The 15548-nt window shown below is 43.0% G+C and overlaps 1 protein-coding gene across 1 annotated transcript in view; it reads right to left on the bottom strand.

The window, feature by feature from the left end:
• Positions 1-15548, bottom strand: part of kbtbd12 (kelch repeat and BTB domain containing 12) — a 62862-nt gene that overhangs the window by 27391 nt on the left and 19923 nt on the right. The window contains exon 4 of the mRNA XM_003217727.4: positions 13794-13944. Coding sequence (XP_003217775.2) covers positions 13794-13944 — 151 coding nt within the window. The remainder of the gene's footprint in view (positions 1-13793; positions 13945-15548) is intronic.

Here is a 15548-nt window from a genome sequence, read left to right as displayed (position 1 = left end):
CACAAACAACCAAATGCATACTAAACATAAAGACAACCATACAACAGACATTCAATACCACCACTACCTCAACAAGTTCTCACCAACACCACCAGATAATGCGTGGCTGGGCACAGCTAGTTCTATATATTTCATATCATACAGTTGCACTTTGATACTACTTCCACTGCCATAGTGTGATGACCCATGGGCCTTGTAGTCCTGCTCATGACATTGTGATGCCTGATGAAGAAGAAAACTTGGGTTTTTTACCTTCCCAGTCAGAACTGGATTCTTCCCAGACAGATTCTTCCCAGCCAGATCTGGGAACCTTGCACCTGCAAGAGGATTATGTTCCAGAAGTATGTCAACAAATACTGAGGCTACATCTCCAGTGTTTTCTCGCCATGAGTTTTGTAAACATCAGAGAGGCTTGGAAGCAGCCTCGCGCAGGAGTGCGAGAATAATTGCTAAGAATTTGCCAATTAAGCCCGCTTTCCATGAGAATCTTTAAGGAGTCAAACATCTGGTCTCAGAGATTAGCTTTCGTTTCTGGTTCCCAGAGAACTGCTCTCGGCGGGAAAGTTAGACTCTATATAGGTGTTTTACCCGCGGAGTAACTTTGCGGAGTCAATTCGTCAGCCTCCGGAGCGAGTTGTGTCTGGACAGCGCGCTCCGATTCAAGCCTCGTTCCTGCTCAAGCCTTGCCTTGTTTCCAGCCTTCGCTCCTGTTTCCCAGCCTTTGTTTACCTACGGACCTTGCCTTGTTTTCCCAGGACTAAACCTTGCCTTGTTTCACGGATTTTACCAAGTTATTCCACGGACCTTGTTCTTGTTCCTCGTTACCTTGTTCCACGTTTCAAGCCTTGTTTCAAGTATCAAGTTATTTCCTAGCCTTGCTCAAGTTCATGGACTAAAGGACCTTGTCATCTCCCCTCACTTTGCCTGGCAAAGTGAGTGTTTCGGTTATTGGATTACAACTTTGGACCTTAATATTTCATATTGGACATTGTTTCTTTGGACTAATTTTGACCTTCCCTGAAAGGTCTACTTCTGGACTAACTTTTACATTTGCTTTTACTAACTTTATATATTTCCTTAATAAAGATATTAGATAGAATCTGGCCTCTGCGTATGGTTATTGGTGCTCTGTAGCCTGGGTCGTGACAGTTTGACTCCGCCACCCTAAGCACCAATTAACCTCGGCCAGAATGTCTACCGGAGTCGTACCTGGGCCGAGCGGCCAGCCGATTACCTACACCATCGACAAGGATGAGGTGGACCGAATCCGTGATAAGCTCAATGCACAGGATGGAGAAATAAAGGGTTTGAAGGAACACGGAATCCGTCTTCCGGCCATGGCGTTGCCAACCAAGTTTACTGGAGAAGCTTCTAAGGTTCATGTTTTCCGTCGCCAATGCCAAGCTTATCTAGAGGCCCGTGATGCCGAGTTTCCCCAGGAAGACATCAAGGTGGCGTGGATTTACAGTCTCCTAGACGGGCCAGCGGCTAACTGGGCGACGGCTCTGTTCGACCAAGCCTCCACACATCTAAGGTCAGCGCAACATTTCTTGGACCACCTTAAGGCGACCTGGGGAATCGAGGACAATTTGGAGGCAGCCGGGCACAAACTCCGCCGCCTCTTCCAAGGAGACAGACCCATGTCTCAGTACATAGCCGAGTTCCGAGTGCTGGCCCACAACACCGGCTGGAACGATGTTGCCCTCAGAGGACAATTTCGGGAGGGTCTCAACATTGAAATGCTGGAGGAAATCTCCAAGGTGGATCCTCCCCAAACGCTGGAAGCACTCATCGATCAATGTTTACGGGCTGAAGTCATGATTGCCAACAGGAAGCAGTGGGTACGAGGCCAGAGCGGTAGAGCTGGGGCAAAACCCCCCGCTCCCGCCAGCGTTCAGCCGCGTCCAGTGTGGAGACCCCCACCACCATCCCCATACCCCAGAGGGAGCGAGGAGGTGCCGATGCAGTTGGGCAATGTGCGTCCCAGATTAGATGCCGCCGAGAAGGCCCGCCGCCAACGCCTAAATCTCTGTTGGTATTGCGGGAATGGGGGCCACTTCGCCAGAGAGTGCCCAGCCAAAGGGAAGCCCGCCGCCCGTCTTGCGGCGGCGTCCTCCACGGAGACGAAGACGTCTGAGGCGGCTGGCACACAGCCGGTGGGGGAAGCCAACGACCGGGCGTAGAGAGGCTCGCCAACCCGGTCAAGAAACCCATTCAAGAGCCGCCAACCGGGGTCCTGTTCCTTCTAGTGGTCACCTTATGGTCAGCAAAAAAGGGACCCGTCATGATCCACGCCATGATAGACTCAGGAGCTACCAACAATTTCATTGATAGAGAGTATGCCGACTCTCTGGGATTACAATATCATGACTTCAAGAATGCCCGTGTGGTGCAAGCCATCGATGGCCGCCCTCTCAAGACGGGCCCCGTAAGCCAGTGGTCGGAACCCACCAGGATGTGGATAAGGGAACATATGGAAGAGATTTCCTTCTTCGTTACTGAGGTTCCCCATTTCCCTGTGATTTTGGGGATTCCATGGCTGACACTTCACGACCCAAGCATCTCCTGGTCCAACAGAGAACTGCAGTTTGCTTCAAAGTACTGCCAAAACCATTGCCTCGTAGCCAAGGTCTGCCATGCCACAGACACCGAGCCCATTATCACCTTGCCAAAGAAGTACTCCGAGTATTGGGATGTATTCAATGAAAAAGAAGCCGAAAAATTACCCCCACATAGACCTTATGACTGTGCCATTGACTTGGTGGAGGGGGCCCCGATCCCGCGAGGGCATCTCTACTCCCTGACTGAACCAGAGCAAGAAGCTCTCAGGGAATTCATAGAGACAAACCTTCGCAAGGGATTCATCAGACCCTCTCAATCCCCAGCCGCCTCCCCAGTGATGTTTGTGAAGAAGAAGTCAGGGGAATTACGCTTGGTGGTGGACTACAGAGCATTGAATAATATCACCAAGCGGAACAGCTATCCCCTGCCCTTAATCTCGGATCTACTAGACCGACTTCGAGGAGCCAAGGTTTACACCAAGCTGGATCTTCGGGGAGCTTACAACTTAGTTCGCATCAGAGAAGGGGACGAGTGGAAGACCGCCTTCCAGACTAAATTCGGATTATTCGAGTCCCGAGTTATGAATTATGGATTATGCGGAGCTCCCGCAACGTTCCAGCATTTTGTCAATGACATTTTCCAGGACTATCTAGATAGGTTCTTGATAATCTACCTGGACGATTTTTTGGTGTTTTCTAGATCACAATCAGAACATGAGAACCACGTCAAAATGGTGTTGCAACGATTGCGGGATCATGGACTTTATGCCAAGCTAGAAAAATGCGCTTTTGATCTACAAGAGGTAGATTTCCTTGGATACCGTATCTCGCCTCTAGGGCTCTCCATGGATCCAGCCAAGGTTTCAGCAGTATTGGAATGGCGGGCGCCAACTAACAAGAAGGAGGTGCAGCGATTCTTGGGGTTCGCGAACTATTACCGTAAGTTCATTCCAGATTTTGCCCGCTGGTCTGACCCAATCACTAGCTGCATCCGTGGAAAACAGCCCTTCCGCTGGACTGATCAAGCAGAGAAAGGGTTCCAGCAACTAAAGAAATTATTCACATCCCAGCCAATCCTTCAGCATCCAGATCCTGAAACCCTTTTTGTGGTGCAAGCGGACGCCTCTGATGTGGCAATTGGGGCTGTGCTCCTACAACCGGTGGGAGATCACCTTCATCCTTGTGCCTATTATTCTCGTCAACTAACCGCACCAGAGAGAAACTATACCATTTGGGAAAAAGAACTATTAGCCATAAAGGCAGCTTTTGAAACTTGGAGACATTGGCTAGAAGGGGCCAAATTTCCCATTGAAGTCCACACTGATCATCGGAATCTAGAACATCTAAGAACTGCCCGCAAGCTAAATCAGAGGCAGCAACGTTGGGCTTTATTCTTTGAACGTTTCAACTTCCAGATTCATTATGTGACCCCAGCCCAAACCAAGCAAGCAGACGCCCTGTCACGTAAACCGGAATACGCTGCAGGACGCAAGGAGACCTTTGAATCCCAACTACTACAACCCAAGAACTTTGCCACGCTCACAGTGGGGAACACCAAATCCACTCCCATTGATTCAACTCCCTCTACTCCAGGGCCCATCTGTGCTCAAGAAATCAGGGCTAGTCAGCAAGCAGATGCCTGGGCGCAGGACCAACTTCGTCAAGGTCTGCATTTTCCCTTTTCGCTTAAAGATGGACTGCTTTGCTATAGAAATCATGTTTATATCCCACCCGGACCGGGCAGGGAAAAAGCACTTCGTCTGTGTCATGACTGCAAACCAGCAGGGCATTTCGGACTATTTAAAACCATGCATTTGATCCTAAGAGATTTCTGGTGGCCCAAGATCCGCAAGGATGTGGAAAAATATGTTAACACCTGCCCAGTATGCCAGCGCTCCAAGATAAGAAGGGAGAAGCCCTCAGGGCTTCTACACCCCCTTCCTAACCCATCTCGCCCATGGGAAATAATTTCTGCGGATTTTATCACTGACTTACCACCTTCCTGTGGATTCACCACGATCCTAGTGGTGGTGGACCTTTTCACCAAGTTAGCCCATTTCATTCCCTGTGAAGGTCTTCCCACAGCCCAAGAGACTGCAGATTTATTCCTCCAACATGTTTTCAGACTACATGGATTGCCCAAGAGTTTGGTCACAGACCGTGGATCCCAATTCACCTCTCGTTTCTGGAAGGCACTACAAAAACTATTGGGCATAGACTCTCGTTTATCTTCAGCTCATCATCCCCAAACGGATGGGCAAACGGAGCGCACCAATGCCACTTTGGAACAGTACCTTCGCTGTTATGTAAACTACCAACAGGACAATTGGGCTTCTCTGTTACCACTGTCGGAATTTGCCTACAACAATGGAGTCCAGGCTTCTACAAAAGAAACGCCGTTCTTTGCAAACTACGGCTTCCATCCACGTTTCTTTCCCCCTGTCATTGAAACTTCAGAAGTTCCCGCAGCAGAAGATTGGCTGCAGGAACTCACAGCGGTGCAACAACTTTTGCTCCAGCAACTGGAACAAGCCAAGGAGGACTATAAACGTCACGCGGACAAACATCGCCAGCCGGGCCCCGAAATCAAGGTAGGAGATCGGGTTTTTCTGTCCACTCGCTTTTTGCCCTCCCATCGCCCTTGCCGGAAGTTAGATGCCCGTTTCATTGGCCCCTATCCAGTGGTGGCGCAACTTAACCCCGTGACTTTCAAACTCCAACTTCCGCGCTCAATGCGCATTCACCCAGTGTTTCACCGCTCCCTGCTTCTTCCGGCGGATGGTGTGCGGCCAGATGTAGACCGGCCGGCCCCCGTCCCTATTTTGGTGGATGGGGAGGACGAGTTCGAGGTTCAGGACATTTTGGATTCTCGCTTTCACCGCCGCCGCCTGCAATATCTCATTGACTGGGTGGGTTTTGGCCCTGAGGAACGCTCTTGGGAAGACGCCTCCACAGTTCACGCTCCTGATCTAACCCGTCGCTTCCATCAGACCTATCCCGCCAAGCCACGACCTCGCGCCTCGGGGAGAGAGTCCCAGTTTGGGAGGGGGCTTGAGGAGGGGGATAGTGTGATGACCCATGGGCCTTGTAGTCCTGCTCATGACATTGTGATGCCTGATGAAGAAGAAAACTTGGGTTTTTTACCTTCCCAGTCAGAACTGGATTCTTCCCAGACAGATTCTTCCCAGCCAGATCTGGGAACCTTGCACCTGCAAGAGGATTATGTTCCAGAAGTATGTCAAACAAATACTGAGGCTACATCTCCAGTGTTTTCTCGCCATGAGTTTTGTAAACATCAGAGAGGCTTGGAAGCAGCCTCGCGCAGGAGTGCGAGAATAATTGCTAAGAATTTGCCAATTAAGCCCGCTTTCCATGAGAATCTTTAAGGAGTCAAACATCTGGTCTCAGAGATTAGCTTTCGTTTCTGGTTCCCAGAGAACTGCTCTCGGCGGGAAAGTTAGACTCTATATAGGTGTTTTACCCGCGGAGTAACTTTGCGGAGTCAATTCGTCAGCCTCCGGAGCGAGTTGTGTCTGGACAGCGCGCTCCGATTCAAGCCTCGTTCCTGCTCAAGCCTTGCCTTGTTTCCAGCCTTCGCTCCTGTTTCCCAGCCTTTGTTTACCTACGGACCTTGCCTTGTTTTCCCAGGACTAAACCTTGCCTTGTTTCACGGATTTTACCAAGTTATTCCACGGACCTTGTTCTTGTTCCTCGTTACCTTGTTCCACGTTTCAAGCCTTGTTTCAAGTATCAAGTTATTTCCTAGCCTTGCTCAAGTTCATGGACTAAAGGACCTTGTCATCTCCCCTCACTTTGCCTGGCAAAGTGAGTGTTTCGGTTATTGGATTACAACTTTGGACCTTAATATTTCATATTGGACATTGTTTCTTTGGACTAATTTTGACCTTCCCTGAAAGGTCTACTTCTGGACTAACTTTTACATTTGCTTTTACTAACTTTATATATTTCCTTAATAAAGATATTAGATAGAATCTGGCCTCTGCGTATGGTTATTGGTGCTCTGTAGCCTGGGTCGTGACACATAGTTGTATCATAAAGCATCCTGGGATTTATAAACTGAACAACATACACTACAACCTGTGCCTTTTCCTACATTTCTAGTGCTTAGAAATGATCTTAAAAGATTCCACACATTAAAAAAAAGTTTAATCACTGGTCCATTTCCCCACCAAGTTATATACATAAAGCCTTACATTCTAAACCAAATGGTGACTACAACAAATGTGCTCTTATTGACCTTATTGTTTTTATTGCTGCTTCATATGGTTGTTAGAGAAGAAAATGAGCAGAATCTCCCACAATAAAATATACTTTCTAAGGAAACATGAGAAATATTATCCATCCATACCCTTTCTGTTCAAACAATTCACTAGTAAACTGATTTTTAACAACACAACAGGTTTAATAGCTGTAATCTTTCATGTTAAATCTGTGTTCACTAGTCCTTAAAAGTAGTAAAGGCACGAGACTTTATGCATACATTCCTCCCTCATTCTTTATAAACCATATCTGCATACCAGATTCATGAAGAAATAAAGAAGCACCAAAGACAGATCTGGCAAGCTTTTTGAAAACTGAAAGAGGAAAGTTTCCATTTGGCACAGTTGGGCTATAAAGTCTATAATGTGAGACTTCACACCCAAGTTAACATGGTTAGGATAAATGTGTATTGAACTATGTATTTTGTGTAGTAAGCTCATTTGCCAGACACGAGGTAGAAACAGAGCTCCATACTCTAAGCTTATATGAAGGCACACAACAACAACAACAACAACAACAACAACAACAACAACAACAACAACAACCAACAACCAACAACATCACAGATGATCTCAAAACTAGATAGCATACAGATTGGGAAGGAAATAATTCATCACAGCTTTTACAGATGAAGCTCTTTTTTATGAAGGTCATCCGGCCTCCCATTTCTTTCTCTTGCCTTTCTCTACCAGCGTTTATGTGAAGTAACATGTTCACAGATAACAACACAATAAACAGAATCTGAGTTGGGAAACAGTGAGATTCTACTCTAGTCGATACTCCTGTCCCTGTGTGTATTTATTTACAAACTCTCAAGTTAACAGCTGCTGCCCTTACTGAGCATCTGTGAAGTAAAACAGAGCGAAAAGGAGAGAGCAGGTAAGCCTGCCTCAATAGCTCTCCACAACATGTTTTAAAAGTATAGTTCTGGCTTGTAAAGAAAACACAGATTTTGTTTGACTATTAAAATAAATAACATAAAAAGTATAGGCTGGTGAATGAAAAAGTCATATCTAGATGCATTTAGGAAGAACTCTTCAAGAGGTCTCAAGAAGGTTTGCAATGTTTTTGTTTACTTATGAAAAGCTTACCTGGCTTGATTTTTTTTTTTTACATTTCACATCCTCATATTGTTTGCTGAAAAATATTTTATTTTTTTGTTTATGGTGTTCACTCTTCTTATGGTATCAAAGAAGTAATGTCCAGGAACACATTTCCTTAGTTAACTGAGATATGCTTGTACTGTTCCATATTGTCCAGTTCTAGCAAAATCATTGGTCTAAATCCAGCTGTTGGTCTCAGTTAAAGTAGACCCATTGGAGCAATGAGATTTGCAAAAAAAGTGTTAAGTGCACCTTTCAGTAAATAATATTAACAATTATTATTATTATTATTATTATTATTATTATTATTATTATTATTATTGACACAACGTCATTGTATGACACAGCAAACAAGATAGATATGCTGGATTTCGTATCACAAAATCACAAGCCAAAACACTTCCCAAGTGTCTAGGACTGTGTGATGTATTTTCGGATGATGCGCGCAGATCCCAGCAGGGTGGCCTTTTGCAGTTGACAGATCGTAATTTTGTCAATGTCTATTGTTTCCAAATGCCGGCTGAGATCTTTTGGTACGGCACCCAGTGTGCCCATCACCACCGGGACCACCTGCACTGGTTTCTGCCAGAGTCTTTGAAGTTCAATCTTGAGGTCCTGAGTTTTTCCTGTTGTTTTTCGTCAATGCGACTGTCACCTGGTATGGCAACATCAATGATCCAAATCATTTTCTTTTCCACAACTGTGAGGTCTGGTGTGTTGTGTTCCAGAACTTTGTCAGTCTGGATTCAGAAGTCCCACAGTATCTTTGCTTGTTCATTTTCCATTACATTTGCATGTTTGTAATCCTACCAGTTCTTTACTGCTGGGAGGTGGTACTTGAGGCATAAGTTCCAATGAATCATTTGGGACACATAGTTGTGCCTCTGTTTATAGTCTGTGCGATTTTCTTACAGCAGCTGAGGATATGATCAATGGTTTTGTCAGCTTCCTTGCACAGTCTGCATTTTGGGTCATCAGCTGATTTTTCGATCTTGGCCTTAATGTCATTTGTTCTGATGGCTTGCTTCTTATTATTATTATTATTTGTTACTCACCTCTCCTCAATGCTGGAGTTGAGGTACAACATAGATAGATCATTTAATGGCTTTAATCCTGTTGGGAATAGACATTGTATATAGGCCACTAACTTTACTGATGACCATACAGATCTAAAATGAGCTGTTTAGCTATAACTTTTATTCAAAACACACTCTAAATTAAACATAAGTTAGGTTTGCTTTAGAAATGGTATAATTTATTAAAACAACCCTTCATATGAAAGCAGGGAAGCTGAATAAAGTCCCCACTTTCTCCTCATTATAACTTTTCCCTTCCAGAGAGATCCCTGGATACCATTTCAAATAAGTATTTTATGAAGGAGATATTCAGAATTTAATTGAACCTCACTTAACTGTTTAAAACTTTAAAAAGGAGCTCTCAGCAAGAGCTCCAGGGAAAACAGGATTTTAATGAGGTGGAATTCCAGACTGAGGAGGATAAACAAAGATTCTTTGATTTTCCAAATCTCTTCTAATAGGATTTCTGCTTTAATTCCTCCTGTATATTCTTATTTATAAAAATCAGGGATTACATAACAGACAAACAATGCAGAATGAACACCCTTAATGGTGAGGCTACAGGCCTTTCTGATGACTTGGATTTCACAGACTGTCATTCTTCTGGAAGTGTTTGAGCTCGTGTCCTTGGCACGGTCCTTTTCTAATGTGCCCATTACTGTTAATGAGTTTTCACAGACTCAGCTGTGAAGGATTTTTTTTGGGCTTTTTCTTCTTCTTTTTTAATGCAAGAGATTAAAATGCATGACCTCAAACAGTGCCTTCCCCCATCTGGTTTTCTTCCAAAAAGTGGCTGAATTCAATTGGCTCTGTCATTAGGGGCACAATGCTACTCTTTCTTGGGCTTCTGAACAAATATAGTTATGTTCCTGGGAAAAATATGGAAAGAAAGAGCTAAGATCAGTCAAAAACTGCAAAGAGAATAAAGAATTTAGAACTCAGGAAATGCTCTTGATTTCCTTCAAAAGGAGACTTGCCATGTAATGAGCAAGGAAGTCTCAAGGAATTTTAACCAGGGTGTCAAGACAGGAAATCTAATCAAAGACACCACACACAGGCTCCCTGTTAATAATTCTGTCATATGCCAAAATAATGTGACCTTGTTTGGCAAAGGGCTATAAGGACTCTCCTACTGGATCAGATTACTCTCCTCCTATTCCTCTAGATCTAAAAGAAGCCAAAGTAAGAAACATTGAGAATAAGATGAGAAGAATATCATATTACACTGCTCTGAAAAGACTTAGTGATCACAGAATAGTAGCCAATGGAGTGCTCATCACAGGCAAACATGAATTCCTTCTGGATAGAAGATTGGTGTGAGAGGGGGGATTACCCCCTTGCAGATTCATTAATCCAGAGCCTAGAACTCTCTATTCATGTAGTTATTTGTAATTACTTCCTCAATAACTGAATATACTATCTTTATCACCTGATGAATAGCTTAACTCATTTTGTAGTGTAACAACAATATCTAGTAGACTTGTGCAATTCAGATGGAAAGTGATCAGTTTTTGGTATCCAAATTTTATTGGGTACTCAGATCCATTTTCAGGAGCCTCCCAAAAATCCGCTATTAGAAAAATCTGTTTTCAGCTACTGAGCTGGAAGATCCAGGAAGATCTGGCCAATTGGCGGCAATGGGGAACTTACAAGGCTCCCCTTTGCATTCCTAGGATCCTCTCCTTTCTTCCCTTCAAGGAAGCCTGAGTTTGAGAAATGGGGTTAAGAAAGCATGTGCTGCATACTCCTGAAAAGAAGGGAAGAAGCCATGCTTGGCAGTCACGTGGGCTCTTTTGGCCAAAAAACAAAACAAAACAAAAAAACAAAAAAAAAACCCCAAGGTGGCTGAGCCTTTGCCATTACAGCCAGTTGAACAAGCCAAACAGGACGGATTGGCCGAAGGGAACTGACCAACCTGATCTATGCACAAGACTAATATCTAAATTACTTTTATAGTTACAGGAGTTGGACTCATTAATGGTGGAGGAGGGGTGAAATATATGATTTGTGTGTTGTCCTGTTTGGTTTCCTTATATCCTTTTGGAGATACCAAAGTGATGGCAAAGGATGAAGACTTTTAGCACTGAAAGGAAAACAGCTTCAACTCATTTTGATGGGAATGAGGTAATAAGGCAATCCTCCACTGCCTCCAATAAGTATTCAAATATGGAACTCCCTGTCTGATGGGGTACAGCAGTTTTTTCTAAGTCCAAAGGTCTGAAGAATCTCTGAGGGTCCTGGACTTCTGGCCCCTCAGCTATGTCAATATGGAGCGGGGATAACTGATTTTTTTTTTAAAAAATCCCACCCTATCTTTTGTTCTGTTATTACCATTGAGCCATCAAGTCTATTTTAATTTCTAGAATCCCCATCAATGATAGACCTCCAAGATGTGCTGTTATTAACAGCTCTACTATTAAATTCAGGACCATGGCTTTCTTGGTTGAGTCTAGCTACCTGTAATGTGGTTTTCCTCTTTTCCTATTGACTTCAACTTTACTGAGAGCATTACCAATAGCTCTTCTCCTACTTGACCTTATTTCGAATTGCTCTGCCCAGGGTTTCCATGACAGCAAGCACTTAACCTGCCAGGTTAATGTATTTTATTAGTATGCACCATGTTTTTTAATCTCCATCTGCTGTTGTATCTTTGTGTGGATTTCACTCCCCACTCTTTTATTGTTTCACTAATGTTAAGACATGGGGGGACAAGGTAATTTTTAAACTGATATAGACTATTCAGTTTCTAGTCTATGGTTGGTGTCTTCTGAAAATAGACAAAAAATGAATATTGATGTAATAATGTACTCTCAATGATCGAACAATCATTGAAAGCTAGATCGCTGTCAATCCTCATGACGAAGTAGAGAAACTGTGAGATCAATTCATGTAGGGGACTGTTTGACATATGGGGACTGTTTGACGGATATTCACATCTCTGTTTGAAAACATGAGTTCTTTCCATCCTGTTTATGAAGGCAAAAGGTTTATACAATGTGAAGAGAAACCAAACTTTCTAAGATAAGCACACAGAACTGTCTGCCTGGCTCAGTTTTGCTTTCTCCCACAGTCATTTCCTTGACCCCTAGTACTTTCTAGGAAATTTCTTCTAAAAAAACCCCTAACCAAACAAAGTTCTCATCCATTTCTCCTTAAATATAATATCTCCTCTTCCTACAAAAACTTCCTGTTGACTGCAATCCCAGACTTTTGGGGATAAGGGGGAGATTTTTCCCCCTGAAACCTCTCTAGCATTTGTAAAGCACTTAATGTCTAGAAGAATCATGGCTCCCAGGCGCAGCAGTGAATTACCACCTCCTTCTCATTTTCTCATCACTGTCATTTGTGGGATCAAGAGCCATACTAGTGAGTACAGTAACTTTCATTACAAAGCCAAATTTTGTCCCCTTTTTAATGTGTTCTGCCAGAATAACATCAGAATTTCATGTAAAGGAAAGCTGCATAGTTATAAACTCATAACGTTTGGAGAACTCATAAGAGTGATCTACTGTAGAACAGGATCCTGTGCTTTTCTAGGTGTTATTAGACTGCAATTCCCATGCTGGCTGGGGCTAATGGGCACTGGAGTCCAACAGCTTCTAGAGGGCCATAGGTTCCCCACTCCTACTCCAGAGTATCCTCCTAACAATACAGAAATCCACTAGTATAACACCCCAACAGGCTGTCAAGCAGATTCTACTTAATAGCAATTGGTAAAGAAGATCCCACAGCTTCCACTGGATAACAGCAAATTATTTGGTTATACATTATCTTGAAGCAACTTAAGGGCACTCTAATCGGTGAATTCACTCCCATCCTAACTACTATTCACTCAAATCACAGTTCAAAGATAGTAAAAATACACTGTTTACTTACATGGATAGGGTATCATAATTCAACCAGCAACATATACATTCTTTACATACATGACTGAGATTAATGAAATTCAGAGTTCAACAATTTCCTAAAAGGTTTCTTGAAGTCACATTGCTGCAGCCCACTAATAAAATACCCATATCACAGAAAGAAGAAATTCCAGGGCTAGAGAGGGAGAGTGCCAAATCTTTACTGAAGAAATTACCTACCCAAAGAGTCGAAGTTCTCCAGCGTCTTCAAAACTTAAGAGCAGGACAAAAGTAAGGGAGGAACCACACTCTCCTCCTTTCCATTTTGTAAAGCTATTTTCCTGGCATAACACTCCCTGATGAGGGGAAATGGAAAGGAGCAGGCATAGCTTGTGGCCCACACACTCAAAGCTTCCCTTAATCTACACTTGCAATGTGCCCACTCTGCTCACTTTTCCCATCTCCTGATATTGCAGAAGTGTGGGAAATGGCACTTTCCATGGGGCACAGAGGGCAATCAGGGTTGGATCATCTTCCAGGTCAAATATCTTTTTCTAATCTCGGATCTGACCTATCTTAAGTTTTCCAGAGGCCTCAGGATGGCAACTTACATTAAATTAGAGTAGCCCTTACTGAACAATATGCCCAGAATGGGGAACATGATTCTTATTTTGCCAGTTCTCCTACAAATGTTTCTTTCCCACCGGAAGGAAGGTTTCATCTTTCTTAGCTTGTTGATAAATAGGAAACTTTTTTAAAAAGGAAAGCTTTCAATTATTACTATCTAACGGATACTTTTCTTTTGTGTATCTTTTCTTTAACCTACAGTAGCTGTAGAGAGGGTGAAATCCTTCATTTCATAGAAGCAAATTGCTGGGAAAAATAAAAAGTGGTGCCCCTATCTGTTAAAAATCTGTTTGCTCTTACCCAGGACATAAATCTCATTGTTGACTACAGCTGTGCTGAAGCGGTATTTCGAGTACTTCATCGGAGCGCGTTCGGTCCATTTGTCACGGCTTGGGTCATACTGCAACATTTTGTTGCTTAATCGATCGGGCTCATCGTCAGGAAGATCCATCTGTATGAAATATGACAGCCATATAATAATACAACATTTGGAACCCTCCGCGCAGGCCTGTGTGCTATTAATCATGCAAGACAGCCAAGCAGATAAATAACATAAACACATCAATTATAGCTGTGAAGTGATTCATACTTACTAGGTTTTAACAGCACCCATGACTTGTGGCTGGGAAGTATATTGTGGAAGGCACATGAATAATGATGCATTTATATTCTGCAAAGAGGGAGCTGAGAATTTGTGTAATAACAAACCATCTAGGGACACAACTATGACAGAACATAGCTCTTCTTACAAGGCCACTGCAAAGTCTCAAGAAGAAAGCAAAGATCTCTTATTTCCCCCCAAGAGAGCGAATTTTGATTTAGTATTTAGTATTTGGATAGTTCCCACACTACCAGAGGAACTTTGCCAAAAAATAATCTCTGGGGGTTTGGGGAATCACTTGAGAATGAAATAATTCAAAGAGAAAAACAAAAGTATGCACATAATGTTTAACTGTGCATAGAGTTTGGACGTGCTTATCCTTGACACTTTCTCCTTAGTTTTTGCATGCACTCTCTCCTGTTCACTCCTCTCTGCAGTCTCAAATGGTTCAGAAGAAACAGGCACCCAACAGGTCAGTGGTTTTCAACCTATGACTCTCCTCATGTTTGGACTTCAGCTTCCCAAATCCCTACATATTGGTTATTCTGGCTGGAATTTCTGGGAGCAGAAGGATAGTAATATACAGACCAACAATACAAAGAAAAGAGAATGACTACTGAAATCTCAAAATCTCATTTAAACCCATTCTTAGATAAGCCATTTAATATTTGCCTTTCACGTGTTATACCATTATAATCATGTGAAAGACTGTAAAGTTACAGTAACACATTAATTTTGGAAGTTGTTGCCATCTAAAAAGATAAATCAATGGATCCCAGAGCAAATCTAGCTTGAGCTCTCCCTAGAAGTCAAGATGACTAAGCCAAGACTGTTGGCCATATAATGAGAAGACATGACTCACTAGAAAAGACAATAATTTTTTGCAATAATCTTTTGCAATGCTGATTTTGTTGTTGTAAACAGGCCTCAAGTTGACTTTGATTTATGGCAGCCCTATGAATGAGAGACATCTCATGTTTTCATGAATAGCCCTGCTAAAGTCTTGCAGATTCAGGGTTGTACTTTTTAAATTGAGTTGATCCACCTGGAATGTAATTGTCTTCTTTCCCTATTGCCTCCCACCCTACCAAGCAGTATTGTCTTTGGAAGCCAGATTTTGATAGACTGGACTGTTTTTGCTATGGAACCAGTACTGTTTTTGTGTTTTGTTCAGGTCATATATGCGCAGGAAGCCATGTCACTATGACTTGAAGAAGTTTCCCTACTGAAGCATTGCATCAAAAATGTTTGGAATGTCACATGGGTTGTGTACATGAAACAGTAGAAATACTCTTTTATGCCATTTATGTCATATGTCCAGAAGATGCACTTTTACCAAAAAACAATTGACTACTCTTAAAAAGCAACATTACATTTTGCTTACCCTTTGATTTGCCACCTCACCCCTTAAAGGCTGTTGAATACAATGATGAGTGTTTACTGCTTAACTGGAC

Source organism: Anolis carolinensis, chromosome 2 (assembly GCF_035594765.1).
Source record: "Anolis carolinensis isolate JA03-04 chromosome 2, rAnoCar3.1.pri, whole genome shotgun sequence".
Lineage (NCBI taxonomy): Eukaryota > Metazoa > Chordata > Lepidosauria > Squamata > Dactyloidae > Anolis > Anolis carolinensis.
Note: the sequence above shows the minus strand (reverse complement) of the source record. Positions and strands in the feature narration are given on the sequence as shown.